General features: G+C 47.9%; 1 protein-coding gene across 4 annotated transcripts in view; it reads left to right on the forward strand.

Moving 5' to 3' along the window:
- KLHL6 (kelch like family member 6) overlaps positions 1-14,364 on the forward strand; it is a 255,477-nt gene extending 241,113 nt beyond the window's left edge. For all 4 annotated transcript variants that reach the window (XM_063915702.1, XM_063915703.1, XM_063915704.1 and 1 more), the window contains one exon: positions 13,745-14,364. In XM_063915702.1, the coding sequence (XP_063771772.1) occupies positions 13,745-14,046 (302 nt within the window). In that variant the 3' untranslated portion in view covers positions 14,047-14,364. The remainder of the gene's footprint in view (positions 1-13,744) is intronic.
- The last annotated feature ends 1,455 nt before the right edge of the window (positions 14,365-15,819 follow it).

Raw genomic sequence — 15,819 nt, forward strand, 5'->3', positions numbered from 1 at the left:
GAGGCCTTGGCATCCTGGGCGGTGAGAAACGTGGTTCCAGGATCCATCATTACTGCAGAGCCAACTATAGACTTGATTGAGGTACTGTGTCCCCGGTACCAAATACCATCTAGGTTCCATTTCTCTAGGCAGGCGATACCGAAAATGTACACAGACCTCAGAAAAAGATTCACCAGTGTCCTAAAAAATGCAGTTGTACCCAATGTCCACTTAACCACGGACATGTGGACAAGTGGAGCAGGGCAGACTCAGGACTATATGACTGTGACAGCCCACTGGGTAGATGTATGGACTCCCGCCGCAAGAACAGCAGCGGCGGCACCAGTAGCAGCATCTCGCAAACGCCAACTCTTTCCTAGGCAGGCTACGCTTTGTATCCCCGCTTTCCAGAATACGCACACCGCTAAAAACCTCTTACGGCAACTGAGGAAGATCATCGCAGAATGGCTTACCCCAATTGGACTCTCCTGTGGATTTGTGGCATCGGACAACGCCAGCAATATTGTGTGTGCATTAAATCTGGGCAAATTCCAGCACGTCCCATGTTTTGCACATACCTTGAATTTGGTGGTGCAGAATTATTTAAAAAACGAGAGGGGCGTGCAAGAGATGCTGTCGGTGGCCAGAAGAATTGCGGGACACTTTCGGCGTACAGGCACCATGTACAGAAGACTGGAGCAACACCAAAAACGCCTGAACCTGCCCTGCCATCATCTGAAGCAAGAAGTGGTAACGAGGTGGAATTCAACCCTCTATATGCTTCAGAGGTTGGAGAAGCAGCAAAAGGCCATTCAAGCCTATACAACTGAGCACGATATAGGAGGTGGAATGCACCTGTCTCAAGTGCAGTAGAGAATGATTTCAACGTTGTGCAAGGTTCTGCAACCTTTTGAACTTGTCACACGTGAAGTCAGTTCAGACACTGCCAGCCTGAGTCAGGTCATTCCCCTCATCAGGCTTTTGCAGAAGAAGCTGGAGACATTGAAGGAGGAGCTAACACAGAGCGATTCCGCTAGGCATGTGGGACTTGTGGATGGAGCCCTTAATTCGCTCAACAAGGATTCACCGGTGGTCAATCTGTTGAAATCAGAGCACTACATTTTGGCCACCGTGCTCGATCCTAGATTTAAAACCTACCTTGGATCTCTCTTTCCGGCAGACACAAGTCTGCAGGGGTTCAAAGAACTGCTGGTGAGAAAATTGTCAAGTCAAGCGGAACGCGACCTGTCAACATCTCCTCCTTCACATTCTCCCGCAACTGGGGGTGCGAGGAAAAGGCTCAGAATTCCGAGCCCACCCGCTGGCGGTGATGCAGGGCAGTCTGGAGCGACTGCTGATGCTGACATCTGGTCCGGACTGAAGGACCTGCCAACGATTACGGACATGTCGTCTACTGTCACTGCATATGATTCTCTCCCCATTGAAAGAATGGTGGAGGATTATATGAGTGACCGCATCCAAGTAGGCACGTCAGACAGTCCGTACGTATACTGGCAGGAAAAAGAGGCAATTTGGAGGCCCTTGCACAAACTGGCTTTATTCTACCTAAGTTGCCCTCCCACAAGTGTGTACTCCGAAAGAGTGTTTAGTGCCGCCGCTCACCTTGTCAGCAATCGGCGTACGAGGTTACTTCCAGAAAATGTGGAGAAGATGATGATCATTAAAATGAATTATAATCTATTCCTCCATGGAGACATTCACCAGCAGCAATTGCCTCCACAAAGTACACAGGGAGCTGTGATGGTGGATTCCAGTGGGGACGAATTGATAATCTGTGAGGAGGGGGATGTACACGGTGATGAATCGGAGGATGATGATGAGGTGGACATCTTGCCTCTGTAGAGCCAGTTTGTGCAAGGAGAGATTAATTGCTTCTTTTTTGGTGGGGGTCCAAACCAACCCGTCATTTCAGTCACAGTCGTGTGGCAGACCCTGTCACTGAAATGATGGGTTGGTTAAAGTGTGCATGTCCTGTTTATACAACATAAGGGTGGGTGGGAGGGCCCAAGGACAATTCCATCTTGCACCTCTTTTTTCTTTCATTTTTCTTTGCGTCATGTGCTGTTTGGGGAGTGTTTTTTGGAAGGGCCAGCCTGCGTGACACTGCAGTGCCACTCCTAGATGGGCCAGGTGTTTGTGTCGGCCACTAGGGTCGCTTAGCTTACTCACACAGCTACCTCATTGCGCCTCTTTTTTTCTTTGCGTCATGTGCTGTTTGGGGAGTATTTTTTGGAAGGGCCATCCTGCCTGACACTGCAGTGCCACTCCTAGATGGGCCAGGTGTTTGTGTCGGCCACTTGGGTCGCTGAGCTTAGTCACACAGCTACCTCATTGCGCCTCTTTTTTTCTTTGCGTCATGTGCTGTTTGGGTAGTGTTTTTTTGAAGGGCCATCCTGCGTGACACTGCAGTGCCACTCCTAGATGGGCCAGGTGTTTGTGTCGGCCACTAGGGTCGCTTAGCTTACTCACACAGCTACCTCATTGCGCCTCTTTTTTTCTTTGCGTCATGTGCTGTTTGGGGAGTGTTTTTTTGAAGGGCCATCCTGCGTGACACTGCAGTGCCACTCCTAGATGGGCCAGGTGTTTGCGTCGGCCACTAGGGTCGCTGAGCTTACTCACACAGCTACCTCATTGCGCCTCTTTTTTTTCTTTGCGTCATGAGCTGTTTGGGGAGTGTTTTTTGGAAGGGCCATCCTGCCTGACACTGCAGTGCCACTCCTAGATGGGCCAGGTGTTTGTGTCGGCCACTAGGGTCACTGAGCTTAGTCACACAGCTACCTCATTGCGCCTCTTTTTTTTCTTCTTTGCGTCATGTGCTGTTTGGGGAGTATTTTTTGGAAGGGCCATCCTGCCTGACACTGCAGTGCCACTCCTAGATGGGCCAGGTGTTTGTGTCGGCCACTTGGGTCGCTGAGCTTGTCACACAGCTACCTCATTGCGCCTCTTTTTTTCTTTGCGTCATGTGCTGTTTGGGGAGTGTTTTTTTGGAGGGCCATCCTGCGTGACACTGCAGTGCCACTCCTAGATGGGCCAGGTGTTTGTGTCGGCCACTAGGGTCGCTTAGCTTACTCACACAGCTACCTCATTGCGCCTCTTTTTTTCTTTGCGTCATGTGCTGTTTGGGGAGTATTTTTTGGAAGGGCCATCCTGCCTGACACTGCAGTGCCACTCCTAGATGGGCCAGGTGTTTGTGTCGGCCACTTGGGTCGCTGAGCTTAGTCACACAGCTACCTCATTGCGCCTCTTTTTTTCTTTGCGTCATGTGCTGTTTGGGTAGTGTTTTTTTGAAGGGCCATCCTGCGTGACACTGCAGTGCCACTCCTAGATGGGCCAGGTGTTTGTGTCGTCCACTAGGGTCGCTTAGCTTACTCACACAGCTACCTCATTGCGCCTCTTTTTTTCTTTGCGTCATGTGCTGTTTGGGGAGTGTTTTTTTGAAGGGCCATCCTGCGTGACACTGCAGTGCCACTCCTAGATGGGCCAGGTGTTTGTGTCGGCCACTAGGGTCGCTGAGCTTACTCACACAGCTACCTCATTGCGCCTCTTTTTTTCTTTGCGTCATGAGCTGTTTGGGGAGTGTTTTTTGGAAGGGCCATCCTGCCTGACACTGCAGTGCCACTCCTAGATGGGCCAGGTATTTGTGTCGGCCACTAGGGTCGCTGAGCTTAGTCACACAGCTACCTCATTGCGCCTCTTTTTTTTCTTCTTTGCGTCATGTGCTGTTTGGGGAGTATTTTTTGGAAGGGCCATCCTGCCTGACACTGCAGTGCCACTCCTAGATGGGCCAGGTGTTTGTGTCGGCCACTTGGGTCGCTGAGCTTGTCACACAGCTACCTCATTGCGCCTCTTTTTTTCTTTGCGTCATGTGCTGTTTGGGGAGTGTTTTTTGGAAGGGCCATCCTGCGTGACACTGCAGTGCCACTCCTAGATGGGCCAGGTGTTTGTGTCGGCCACTTGGGTCGCTGAGCTTAGTCATCCAGCGACCTCGGTGCAAATTTTAGGACTAAAAATAATATTGTGAGGTGTGAGGTGTTCAGAATAGACTGAAAATGAGTGGAAATTATGGTTATTGAGGTTAATAATACTTTGGGATCAAAATGACCCCCAAATTCTATGATTTAAGCTGTTTTTTAGGGTTTTTTGAAAAAAAACACCCGAATCCAAAACACACCCGACTCCGACAAAAAAAATTCGGTGAGGTTTTGCCAAAACGCGTTCGAACCCAAAACACGGCCGCGGAACCGAACCCAAAACCAAAACACAAAACCCGAAAAATTTCTGGTGCACATCTCTAATTTTAATCCCATAGTATTATTAACCTCAATAACCATAATTTCCACTCATTTGCAGTCTATTCTGAACACCTCACACCTCACAATATTATTTTTAGTCCTAAAATTTGCACCGAGGTCGCTGGATGACTAAGCTAAGCGACCCAAGTGGGCGGCACAAACACCTGGCCCATCTAGGAGTGGCACTGCAGTGTCAGACAGGATGGCACTTAAAAAAATTGTCCCCAAACAGCACATGATGCAAAGAAAAAAAGAGGTGCACCAAGGTCGCTGGATGACTAAGCTAAGCGACCCAAGTGGTCGGCACAAACACCTGGCCCATCTAGGAGTGGCACTGCAGTGTCAGACAGGATGACACTTAACAAAATAGTCCCCAAACAGCACATGATGCAAAGAAAAGAGAAAAAGAGGTGCACTGTGGTCACTGGACGGCTAAGCTAAGCGACACAAACACCTCAATATCACAGGAATTATTCGTTCTAATCAATGGCATTATTGGTCCAAATCACTGGAATTATTCATTCTAATCAATGGTATTATTGGTCCAAATCACTGGAAGAAAATGACAAAATCACAGGAATTATTCGTTCTAATCAATGGTATTATTGGTCCAAATCACTGGAAGAAAATGACAAAATCACTGGAATTATTCGTAAACATTTGTAGAAAGTCGCTGCTTTCTGATTACAGAAATGCCCAGATATTCCTGCGAATCCACAATCCCTTCCCAGAGGAAAAAGAAATTGAGAAACCGTTGTTTGAGAATGTTTGTTTCTCTTTCCCTTACAAAGGAACAAATCACTTTCCAAGAAGACTGACGTTTTTGGGATTATGGAGACATAATGTTTTTGAATATAGGGGGTCATTCCGAGTTGTTCGCTCGTTGCCGATTTTCGCTATACTGCGATTAGTCGCTTACTGCGCGTGCGCATGGTACGCAGAGCGCATGCGCTTAGTTATTTTACTAAACTTAGCGGTTTTGCTGTAGCGTCTACGGCGCTTTTCAGTCGCACTGGTGTTCGGTAAATGATTGACAGGAAAGGGGCGTTTCTGGGTGGCAACTCAGCGTTTTCCCGGCATTGGCTAAAAACGCAGGCGTGTCAGGGAAAAACGCGGCAGTGTCTGCAGAAACGGGAGAGTGGCTGGCCGAACGCAGGGCGTGTTTGTGACGTCAAACCAGGAACGAAACGTCCTGAGCTGATCGCAGTGTAGGAGTAAGTCTCGAGCTACTCAGAAACTGCTAAGAATTTTCTATTCGCAATTCTGCTAATCTTTCGTTCGCAATTCTGCTATGCTAAGATACACTCCCAGAGGGCGGCAGCCTAGCGTGTGCAATGCTGCTAAAATCAGCTAGCGAGCGAACAACTCGGAATGACCCCCATAAATTCTAAAGAAGGTGGTGTATTAGAGCAAAAGAGTGCAAGAGACCAGTCATGCAGTTTATGAAATATTGGTGGTGATTCCGAGTTGTTCGCTCGGTAATTTTCTTCGCATCGCAGCGATTTTCCGCTTAATGCGCATGCGCAATGTTCGCACTGCGACTGCGCCAAGTAAATTTGCTATGCAGTTAGGAATATTACTCACGGTTTTTTCATCGTTCTGGTGATCGTAATGTGATTGACAGGAAGTGGGTGTTTCTGGGCGGAAACAGGCCGTTTTAGGGGCGTGTGGGGAAAAACGCTACCGTTTCTGGGAAAAACGCGGGAGTGGCTGGAGAAACGGAGGAGTGTCTGAGCGAGCGCTGGGTGTGTTTGTGACGTCAAACCAGGAACGACAAGCACTGAACTGATCGCACTGGCAGAGTAAGTCTCGAGCTACTCAGAAACTGCACAGAGATGTCTTATCGCAATATTGCGAATCTTTCGTTCGCAATTTTAAGATGCTAAGATTCACTCCCAGTAGGCGGCGGCTTAGCGTGTGCAATGCTGCTAAAAGCAGCTTGCGAGCGAACAACTCGGAATGAGGGCCATTGTGACAAAATGTTACTGTACTGTATTTCATAAGCACTCATTCCTAACTCTAAGTACTGTTTGGTATACTGTTGTGAGAGGTGCGGTGCGTGTGGTGGTGCCTGCTGCCGTGCAGGTGTAGACTCTGTACTCACCAGGCGCCGCTCTCTCTCACCTTCAGGTACCGGAACCTTCAACGGACCTGGAATTCTTCAGTCGGATCCAGACACGGCGATTCCCTCTTGGAGCTGACCGTCGACCGAGCTGAGGAGAGAATGGTTTACATTAAAGGGGGTATCGACCCTTCTTCCACTGGAACAGGGGATACCCCAGGGGTGGCTGCGACCTTCACCGGCTGGGTGAATGGTCATCACCGGCACAAAGCCTCAGCTACCCAGCTTTCACACACTCGCGCTTTCGCACGTAGTGTGATGAAAGGGATTCTCATGTCCGTGAGCAATCCTAACTCCGGCGCTCGGGGACAAACAAGGGACAGACGTACACGGATGCTACTCACCGTCACGAGTCTTGCACTCCGATCTTCTCCACTTATAGGTCCCTGTAAGGAGGCAAAGAGAAACAGCCGTGCAGGGCCTAACTCTGACCTAGTGTCACACCCTATACTATCTACAACAGCGGAGCCCTCAAACTAGCTCTGTGGGTGTGGTGCAACACAACTATGCACAACTTACACAACACATACACTTTGCCCTGCACGGTAACAACATATAACACACTATCGGAGTTACAACATAAAACGGTGCTGTCCCTTTATCTACCCGACCCAGAACACCCAGTAGTGGGGACCGCACAGCTCACCCACCTACCGTACTCTCAGGGTGGCCTGAGCCTAGCGCCCAGTACCACCTTTACTCACCTCAGGGAAACACTGCTTCGCTGGGCCTAGCGCCCCCTAACTGCCCACAGGCCGGAGGCCTGACTTTGCCCACGGGCCTAGCGCCCGCCTACTTGCCGCCCGTTGGGTGACCTGGGCCTTGTGCCCAGGGTCACCTTATCGTATCCCTGATTTGGCCACAAATACCCTAGGGCCTAACGCCCTCTATTAGCCACAGGCCTAGTGCCTAGATTGTTCCCCGGGCCTAGTGCCCGCCTAACTGGTGCCGCATGAGTGGGGTGGCTTGGGCCTAATGCCCAAACCACCTCATCAAATATTGGGGGCCCAAACTCCTAACTGCGCCCAGGCCTAGCGCCTGAATTGTGTCCTCGGGCCTAATGCCCGTCCCTGGTGGTCGAGGGAGGAAAAGGGGAGGGGGAGGATAGCCTCACTGAGGCCTTACCTAACCTGGGGGCCTCCACCGTCTTCTGCCGCTGACCCGTCCTGGCCAGCGGCGCCTCCGTCTCTTCCCTGCGTCCAGCCGCCGCTGGACATCTTCTTTCTGCAGGCCGACATCTTCTGGCCTCTTCCGCGGCCTCAGGACCTCCTCTCCCCGCGGTCGTCGTCTTCTCCTCGGCGCCGGATCCTCTTCTGCGCTCCGGCGCGCCGACGACCTCCTCCGCTGCTCCCGGCCGTGTCTTCTCTTCTTCGCGCTCTTCGGCGCGGCCTCTCCTTCTTGGTCCTGCCCGGCGTCTGACGTCAGACGCCGGAGGCGGGGCCTATGACGCGGCGAGCGCCGATTGGCTCGCCGCGTCTCTCCCTGATTGGCCGCCGCTCCGGGAGCCGCGATTGGCTCCCGGAGGGCGCCAACATTTAAAAGCCTCTGGTCCGGTGCAGGGAAAAGTGTAATCCCTGCACCGGACACCCGCCGCCACTCACCCAGCGCTGGGGACAGACAAGCTGCCCCAGCGCTGTCCCCAACTAGGGACAACACAGATGTGCCCACAGGGCACATCCTTACACTGTATCTGGCTTTCATGAGGTAGTTGTCCATTATTTCAGCTTCATTGACCTTTTTGAAAGTGGTAGAAGTTATCTATTCCCCCCCCCCCCCCCCCCCCTATTTTTAATTTTCTCCTGCATAGCCCAGTAAAATGTTGCAATGTTAAGTACTGACTTGTGCCTTCTGGGGGTCCATTTCTTCACCAAACCCAGCCAAATCTCATCCTAACCCTCTGTTCCACATTCTCTATGTACCCCATCTGTGTCACCCATGTCTGTCTACCCCTCCCCTTTAGATTGTAAGCTCTCACGAGCAGGGCCCTCTTCCCTCATGTGCTTATCCTTTGTCTTACTTTAATAATCTTCAACTGTACCACATCCAGCAGCCTTCTGCCACCTGATACTTATTCCAGTGTCATCTGCTGATGTAACTATATTTATTTACCCTGTACTTGTCCTATACTGTTATCAACTGTAAGTTGCTGTTTTCCTGTTTGATTATTTATGTACTCTGTAATTGGGCGCTGCAGAACCTTTGTGGCGCCATATAAATAAAGGATAATAATAATAATATAGGGTGTATAATCACTAGTGATGAGCGGGTTCGGTTCCTCGGGAACCGAACCCCCCCGAACTTCACCCATTTTACACGGGTCCGAGGCATACTCGGATTCTCCCGTATGGCTCGGTTAATCCGAGCGCGCCCGAATGTCATCATCCCGCTGTCGGATTCTCGCGAGATTCGGGTTCTATATAAGCAGCCGCGCGTCGCCGCCATTTTCACTCGTGCATTGGAAATGTTAGGGAGAGGACGTGGCTGGCGTCCTCTCCGTTTATTAATAATATTTGTGCTGCTTATTGCTTAATTGTGGGGACTGGGGAGCAGCTGTATTATATAGGAGGAGTACAGTGCAGAGTTTTGCTGACCAGTGACCACCAGTATACGTTGTCTGCCTGAAAAACACTCCATATCTGTGCTCAGTGTGCTGCATATATCTGTGCTCACACTGCTTAATTGTGGGGACTGGGGAGCAGCTGTATTATATAGGAGGAGTACAGTGCAGAGTTTTGCTGACCAGTGACCACCAGTATACGTTGTCTGCCTGAAAAAAACTCCATATCTGTGCTCAGTGTGCTGCATATATCTGTGCTCACACTGCTTAATTGTGGGGACTGGGGAGCAGCTGTATTATATAGGAGGAGTACAGTGCAGAGTTTTGCTGACCAGTGACCACCAGTATACGTTGTCTGCCTGAAAAACACTCCATATCTGTGCTCAGTGTGCTGCATATATCTGTGCTCACACTGCTTAATTGTGGGGACTGGGGAGCAGCTGTATTATATAGGAGGAGTACAGTGCAGAGTTTTGCTGACCAGTGACCACCAGTATACGTTGTCTGCCTGAAAAACACTCCATATCTGTGCTCAGTGTGCTGCATATATCTGTGCTCACACTGCTTAATTGTGGGGTCTGGGGAGCAGCTGTATTATATAGGAGGAGTACAGTGCAGAGTTTTGCTGACCAGTGGCCACCAGTATACGTTGTCTGCCTGAAAAACACTCCATATCTGTGCTCAGTGTGCTGCATATATCTGTGCTCACACTGCTTAATTGTGGGGACTGGGGAGCAGCAGTATTATATAGGAGGAGTACAGTGCAGAGTTTTGCTGACCAGTGACCACCAGTATACAATGTCTGCCTGAAAAACACTCCATATCTGTGCTCAGTGTGCTGCATATATCTGTGCTCACACTGCTTTATTGTGGGGACTGGGGACCACCAGTATATTATATAGGAGGAGTACAGTGCAGAGTTTTGCTGACCAGTGACCACCAGTATATATAGCAGTACGGTACGGAAGGCCACTGCTCTACCTACCTCTGTGTCGTCAAGTATACTATCCATCTAGATTCTATACCTGTGGTGCATTTTAGTTTTGCAGTTTGCTGACAGTGACCACCAGTATATATAGCAGTACGGTACGGAAGGCCACTGCTCTACCTACCTCTGTGTCATCAAGTATACTATCCATCTAGATTCTATACCTGTGGTGCATTTTAGTTTTGCAGTTTGCTGACAGTGACCACCAGTATATATAGCAGTACGGTACGGAAGGCCACTGCTCTACCTACCTCTGTGTCGTCAAGTATACTATCCATCCATACCTGTGGTGCATTTCAGTTGTGCGCAGTATATATAGTAGTAGGCCATTGCTATTGATACTGGCATATAATTCCACACATTAAAAAATGGAGAACAAAAATGTGGAGGGTAAAATAGGGAAAGATCAAGATCCACTTCCACCTCGTGCTGAAGCTGCTGCCACTAGTCATGGCCGAGACGATGAAATGCCATCAACATCGTCTGCCAAGGCCGATGCCCAATGTCATAGTAGAGAGCCTGTAATATCCAAAAAACAAAAGTTCAGTAAAATGACCCAAAAATCAAAATTAAAAGCGCCTGAGGAGAAGCGTAAACTTGCCAATATGCCATTTACGACACGGAGTGGCAAGGAACGGCTGAGGCCCTGGCCTATGTTCATGGCTAGTGGTTCAGCTTCACATGAGGATGGAAGCACTCATCCTCTCGCTAGAAAACTGCAGTGCCACTCCTAGATGGGCCAGGTGTTTGTGTCGGCCACTTGTGTCGCTTAGCTTAGTCACACAGCGACCTTTGTGCGCCTCTTTTTTTCTTTGCATCATGTGCTGTTTGGGGACTATTTTTTTGAAGTGCCATCCTGCCTGACACTGCAGTGCCACTCCTAGATGGACCAGGTGTTTGTGTCGGCCACTTGGGTCGCTTAGCTTAGTCACACAGCTACCTCATTGCGCCTCTTTTTTTCTTTGCATCATGTGCCGTTTGGGGACTATTTTTTTGAAGTGCCATCCTGTCTGACACTGCAGTGCCACTCCTAGATGGGCCAGGTGTTTGTGTCGGCCACTTGGGTCTTTGTGTCGGCTACTTGGGTCACTTAGCTTAGTCACACAGCTACCTCATTGCGCCTCTTTTTTTCTTTGCATCATGTGCTGTTTGGGGACTATTTTTTGAAGTGCCATCCTGTCTGACACTGCAGTGCCACTCCTAGATGGGCCAGGTGTTTGTGTCGGCCACTTGGGTCGCTTAGCTTAGTCACACAGCTACCTCATTGCGCCTCTTTTTTTCTTTGCATCATGTGCTGTTTGGGGACTATTTTTTTGAAGTGCCATCCTGTCTGACACTGCAGTGCCACTCCTAGATGGGCCAGGTGTTTGTGTCGGCCACTTGGGTCGCTTAGCTTAGTCATCCAGCGACCTCGGTGCAAATTTTAGGACTAAAAATAATAGTGTGAGGTGTTCAGAATAGACTGGAAATGAGTGGAAATTATGGTTATTGAGGTTAATAATACTATGGGATCAAAATGACCCCCAAATTCTATGATTTAAGCTGTTTTTGAGGGATTTTTGTAAAAAAAAACGAATCCAAAACACACCCGAATCTGACAAAAAAAATTCAGGGAGGTTTGCCAAAACGCGTCCGAATCCAAAACACGGCCGCGGAACCGAATCCAAAACCAAAACACAAAACTCGAAAAATTTCCGCTGCACATCACTAATAATCACCAGGTGTATCTCACACATCGCTCAGTGCAGATTAGAGGATGTATAATCAGTAATCACCAGGCGTATAACACACGTTGCACAGTACAGTATATAGGGTGTATAATCCCCAGGTGTATCTCACACATCGCTCAGTACAGATTACAGGATGTATAATCAGTAATCACCAGGTGTATAACACACGTCGCACAGTTCAGTATACATACTGGTCACAACAATGCAGCAGATATTGAGCACTGATCAAGATACTAGAAGTGACACAGAGCTGCAAGATACAGCAATGGCCTACTGTACTGTACTATATATGTATACTGCTGGTCACCAAAATGCTGCACTGTCCTACTATATACTGCTCACAATAATGCAGCACAGATATGGAATGGATACTTGCAGTGACACAGAGCTGCAAGATACAGCAATGACCTACTGTACAACTATATACTGTTGGTCACCAAAATGCTGCACTGTAATACTATATATACTGCTCACAAAAATACAGCACAGATATGGAATGGATACTTGCAGTGAACAGAGCTGCAAGATACAGCAATGTCCTACTGTACAACTTGATACTGTTGGTCACCAAAATGCTGCACTGTAATACTATATATACTGCTCACAAAAATGCAGCACAGATATGGAATGGATACTTGCAGTGACACAGAGCTGCAAGATACAGCAATGGCCTACTGTACAACTATATACTGTTGGTCACCAAAATGCTGCACTGTAATACTATATATACTGCTCACAAAAATGCAGCACAGATATGAAATGGATACTTGCAGTGACACAGAGCTGCAAGATACAGCAATGGCCTACTGTACTGTACTACTATTATATTGGTGGTCCCCAATAAATAAAGCACACTGAGCACAGATATTTGCAGCACACTGAGCACAGATATGGAGCGTTTTCAGGCAGAGAACGTAGATATTTTCAGCACACTGAGCACAAATATTTGCAGCACACTGAGCACAGATATTTGCAGCACACTGAGCACAGATTACGGTGCTTTTCAGGGAGAGAACGCAGCCACGTGCTCTCCGTTCAATCTCCAATGCACGAGTGAAAATGGAGGCAACGCGCGGCTCTTTATATAGAATACGAATTCCTGCTGCGATCAACTTGGAACTACCCCCAATAAATATGCCCCTAAAGACGAATACTCCACCAGGACCTAGCAAATCCCTAAACATAAGTCACTGTGCTGATTGCATTGAATTAAGACTGCTCTATTGGACTTTTATACATCCCTTCAATAGCACTACATTTGGGTTAGTAGGACCAGGAGCCCACCACATTCCAGTAGTTTAATCAGTCCATCCACAGGCTGAATACAGATAATGTAATGTTTTAGTGTTTAATTCAATGGAAAATACTGTGCTCGCCACAGGTTCTATTCCCACTGTATGGGTGTCATGGACATCCAAGAGTGGGAATAGTCCCCGTCAGTCGGCATTCTGTTTGCCGTATTTTGATCGCTTGGGATCCCAGCGTCGTCATGGTAACCGCCGGGATCCCGAGCACCGGATACATGACTGCATCCCCCTTGGAGCAATGGTGTATTTTCATTTAATTTGGGTACGCTGTAATGTTATATTTTGTTATGTACATGCTCCTATCACTCCAGTGTGTAAGGTTTGTGTGAGTGTAGCGCAAGGGGAAGGCATGCTACGTATATCATTTGCTTTACAGTCATTGCTTTGTGACCTTGGACCAGATGTTTTAAGCCTGAAGAAGAGATAAAGTGGAAGGTGATAATGCACCAGACAATCAGCTCCCAACTGTCATGTTACAGACTGGGTTTGAAAAATGACAGTTAGGAGCTGACTGGCTAATGTGTTATCACCTTCTACTTTATCACTTCTCCAGGTTTAATAAATCTGCCCCATTGTGCTGTATAAGCCAGGATTCCAGCTAATGGGTCTTATGGCGCAGTTCTCAATGCTACATCGTATGCTCACCCACTGTACATACACTGCAGGGGCAATGGTAACTGCCATATTTGACAAATGAATCCATGGGCTATGAGTTAACAGATTATTTGTATTTTCTATCCATCTGTAGGTGGGGCAATGAGAGCAATGTATTCGTACAGTCCTTTGGAAGACTCTTGGTGCCTTGTGACAAAGTTTAGCCACGAGCGAGCGAGCTGTGGAATCGCAGCCTGTTGCAATAAAATATTCATCACGGGTGGGCGAGATGAGAGAAATGAGGTCATTGCTACTGTCCTGTGTTGGAACATTGAAACAGAAAAACTGACTGAAGAATGTGTCCTCCCTCGCAACGTTTCCCATCACAGCAGCGTAACAATAAGAAAATCATACAGCCACATCCGCCGGATAGTCGCAGGGGCAGTCTCTGTCTAAGCACCAAGGGTGCAGCGCTCCATCTGGATCATTCCCTCATTTAATGCATTCTTCAACAAAATAATATATGGGGAGACAACTTGAGTTACAGTATATTCTTTCTGCAGATTCCATATTGTGAAAGCTCATTTATTAACCTGGCACAGATACTGTATATGTAACCCATATCAAAGTATGTGGCTTTTACATTGGACTAAAGATAGCTAATATCTGATTGCTAGCTATGGGTTATACAGTAGATCATTGTGATACAGTATTTGCCTTGTTATTTAATTAGCCCTTTTGGGCTATAATTAAAGCATACAACATTTGTTTGTACTATAAGGGTTTTTTTTTTTGTTATATATTTACTGGTAATGTTTCATTGGTTACTCACAATTGTACATTTTAACTGATTTTGTTTTCTAAAGCTGCATTTTAGCTTACTGGTACATTATTTTAGATTTCTCTTATATGCCTATATTTTACTTTCAAGGATCTCAATTGTAAATTGTCAGTGCTTCAACACGGAATGTAGTCAGAATGTGGACAATATAATGTCAACGTGGTCTTAAAGTCGCATGTTCAAAATATTGGCATTATGAACGTCGACATTCAGAATATCGACTCTGGAAATGAAGGTTAGGCTGCAATTGGGGTTAGAATCAGTGGTGTAACTACAGTGTGGCTAGACTGGCAAATGTCCAGGTGCCCACAAGGTGAAGGGGGCCCACCGAGCTCCAGCATCTTGATAGGCCTGAAGCTGTTGATTTCCAGACTCCTGGATCATCGCTTGCAACGCTACTGCCTGCTGAACCTACCTGACCCAATGCTGTCCGCCACTTACCTGAGGAGACTCCTTTATCGTTGTGGTCTGCCTGTGGAGGTTGATGTCCCCACGACAGCCTGTTGGTGTGTCTGTCCCCTAGGAGTGCCTGTGACCAGCAGTCTGTAGAGCTCCCTCCTCATCTGCTGGTTCCCTGTTTGGCTCAATTGGTACTAACGTAGCTGCACATGTAGACCTTAGGGATTATATAAACCAAATAGGAGGGCCACGTTAAGAGTTTGCCAGGGGCCTCCAAGCCTCTAGTTACACTGGTTTCACTTAGGCTAAGATAGGTGTATCAACATTATGGGGTCTATTTATATTTACTAAGCCTTGTATGTGTTGACAGAGTGTTGTAGTAACACCGCGTCATTGTACACACAGGATGCGGCTGTGGGGTAGACAAGGTCGCACTCTGAGGAGAGTAGAAGCTGCATGTGACAGTGCTGGGAACGGAGACAGACAGCAGAGTGATCCACTGTCTAACAGTATGGAGGTAAAGTGGATGGAGGTAAAGTACCAGCCAGCCAGCTCCTACCTGTAATTTTTCAAACCTGTGACATGGCAGTTAGGTGCTGGTTGGCTGGTACTTTATCTCCATCCACTTTATCTCCATCAGATGCATAGTAAATAGACCCCTCTGACTATTGACATCCTTAATAATTACATAGCACGCTGTTCTCCAGTAGGACGCAAGGCACTTAATAATGTCTTCATATTCAACAGGTTGACATGATGTTAATGTTGACATAATGAATGCTGATATTTCATAACATACTTCTTCAATGCAATAAAGTAAACCAGTGGCGTAAATACCATAGGTGCAGCCGCAGGGGATGCAACTGCTGCAGGGACTTAAGAGCCAACAGGGACAGTAGCTCCCCTGCACCCTGTCACGCTGCAGCACAGTGATTGATGCAGTGCTGACTATTCTGCTGAGACGTCTGTGGGTGGAGGCATGGACGTCC

Source organism: Pseudophryne corroboree, chromosome 4 (genome assembly GCF_028390025.1).
Source record: "Pseudophryne corroboree isolate aPseCor3 chromosome 4, aPseCor3.hap2, whole genome shotgun sequence".
NCBI classification, from domain to species: Eukaryota; Metazoa; Chordata; class Amphibia; order Anura; family Myobatrachidae; genus Pseudophryne; species Pseudophryne corroboree.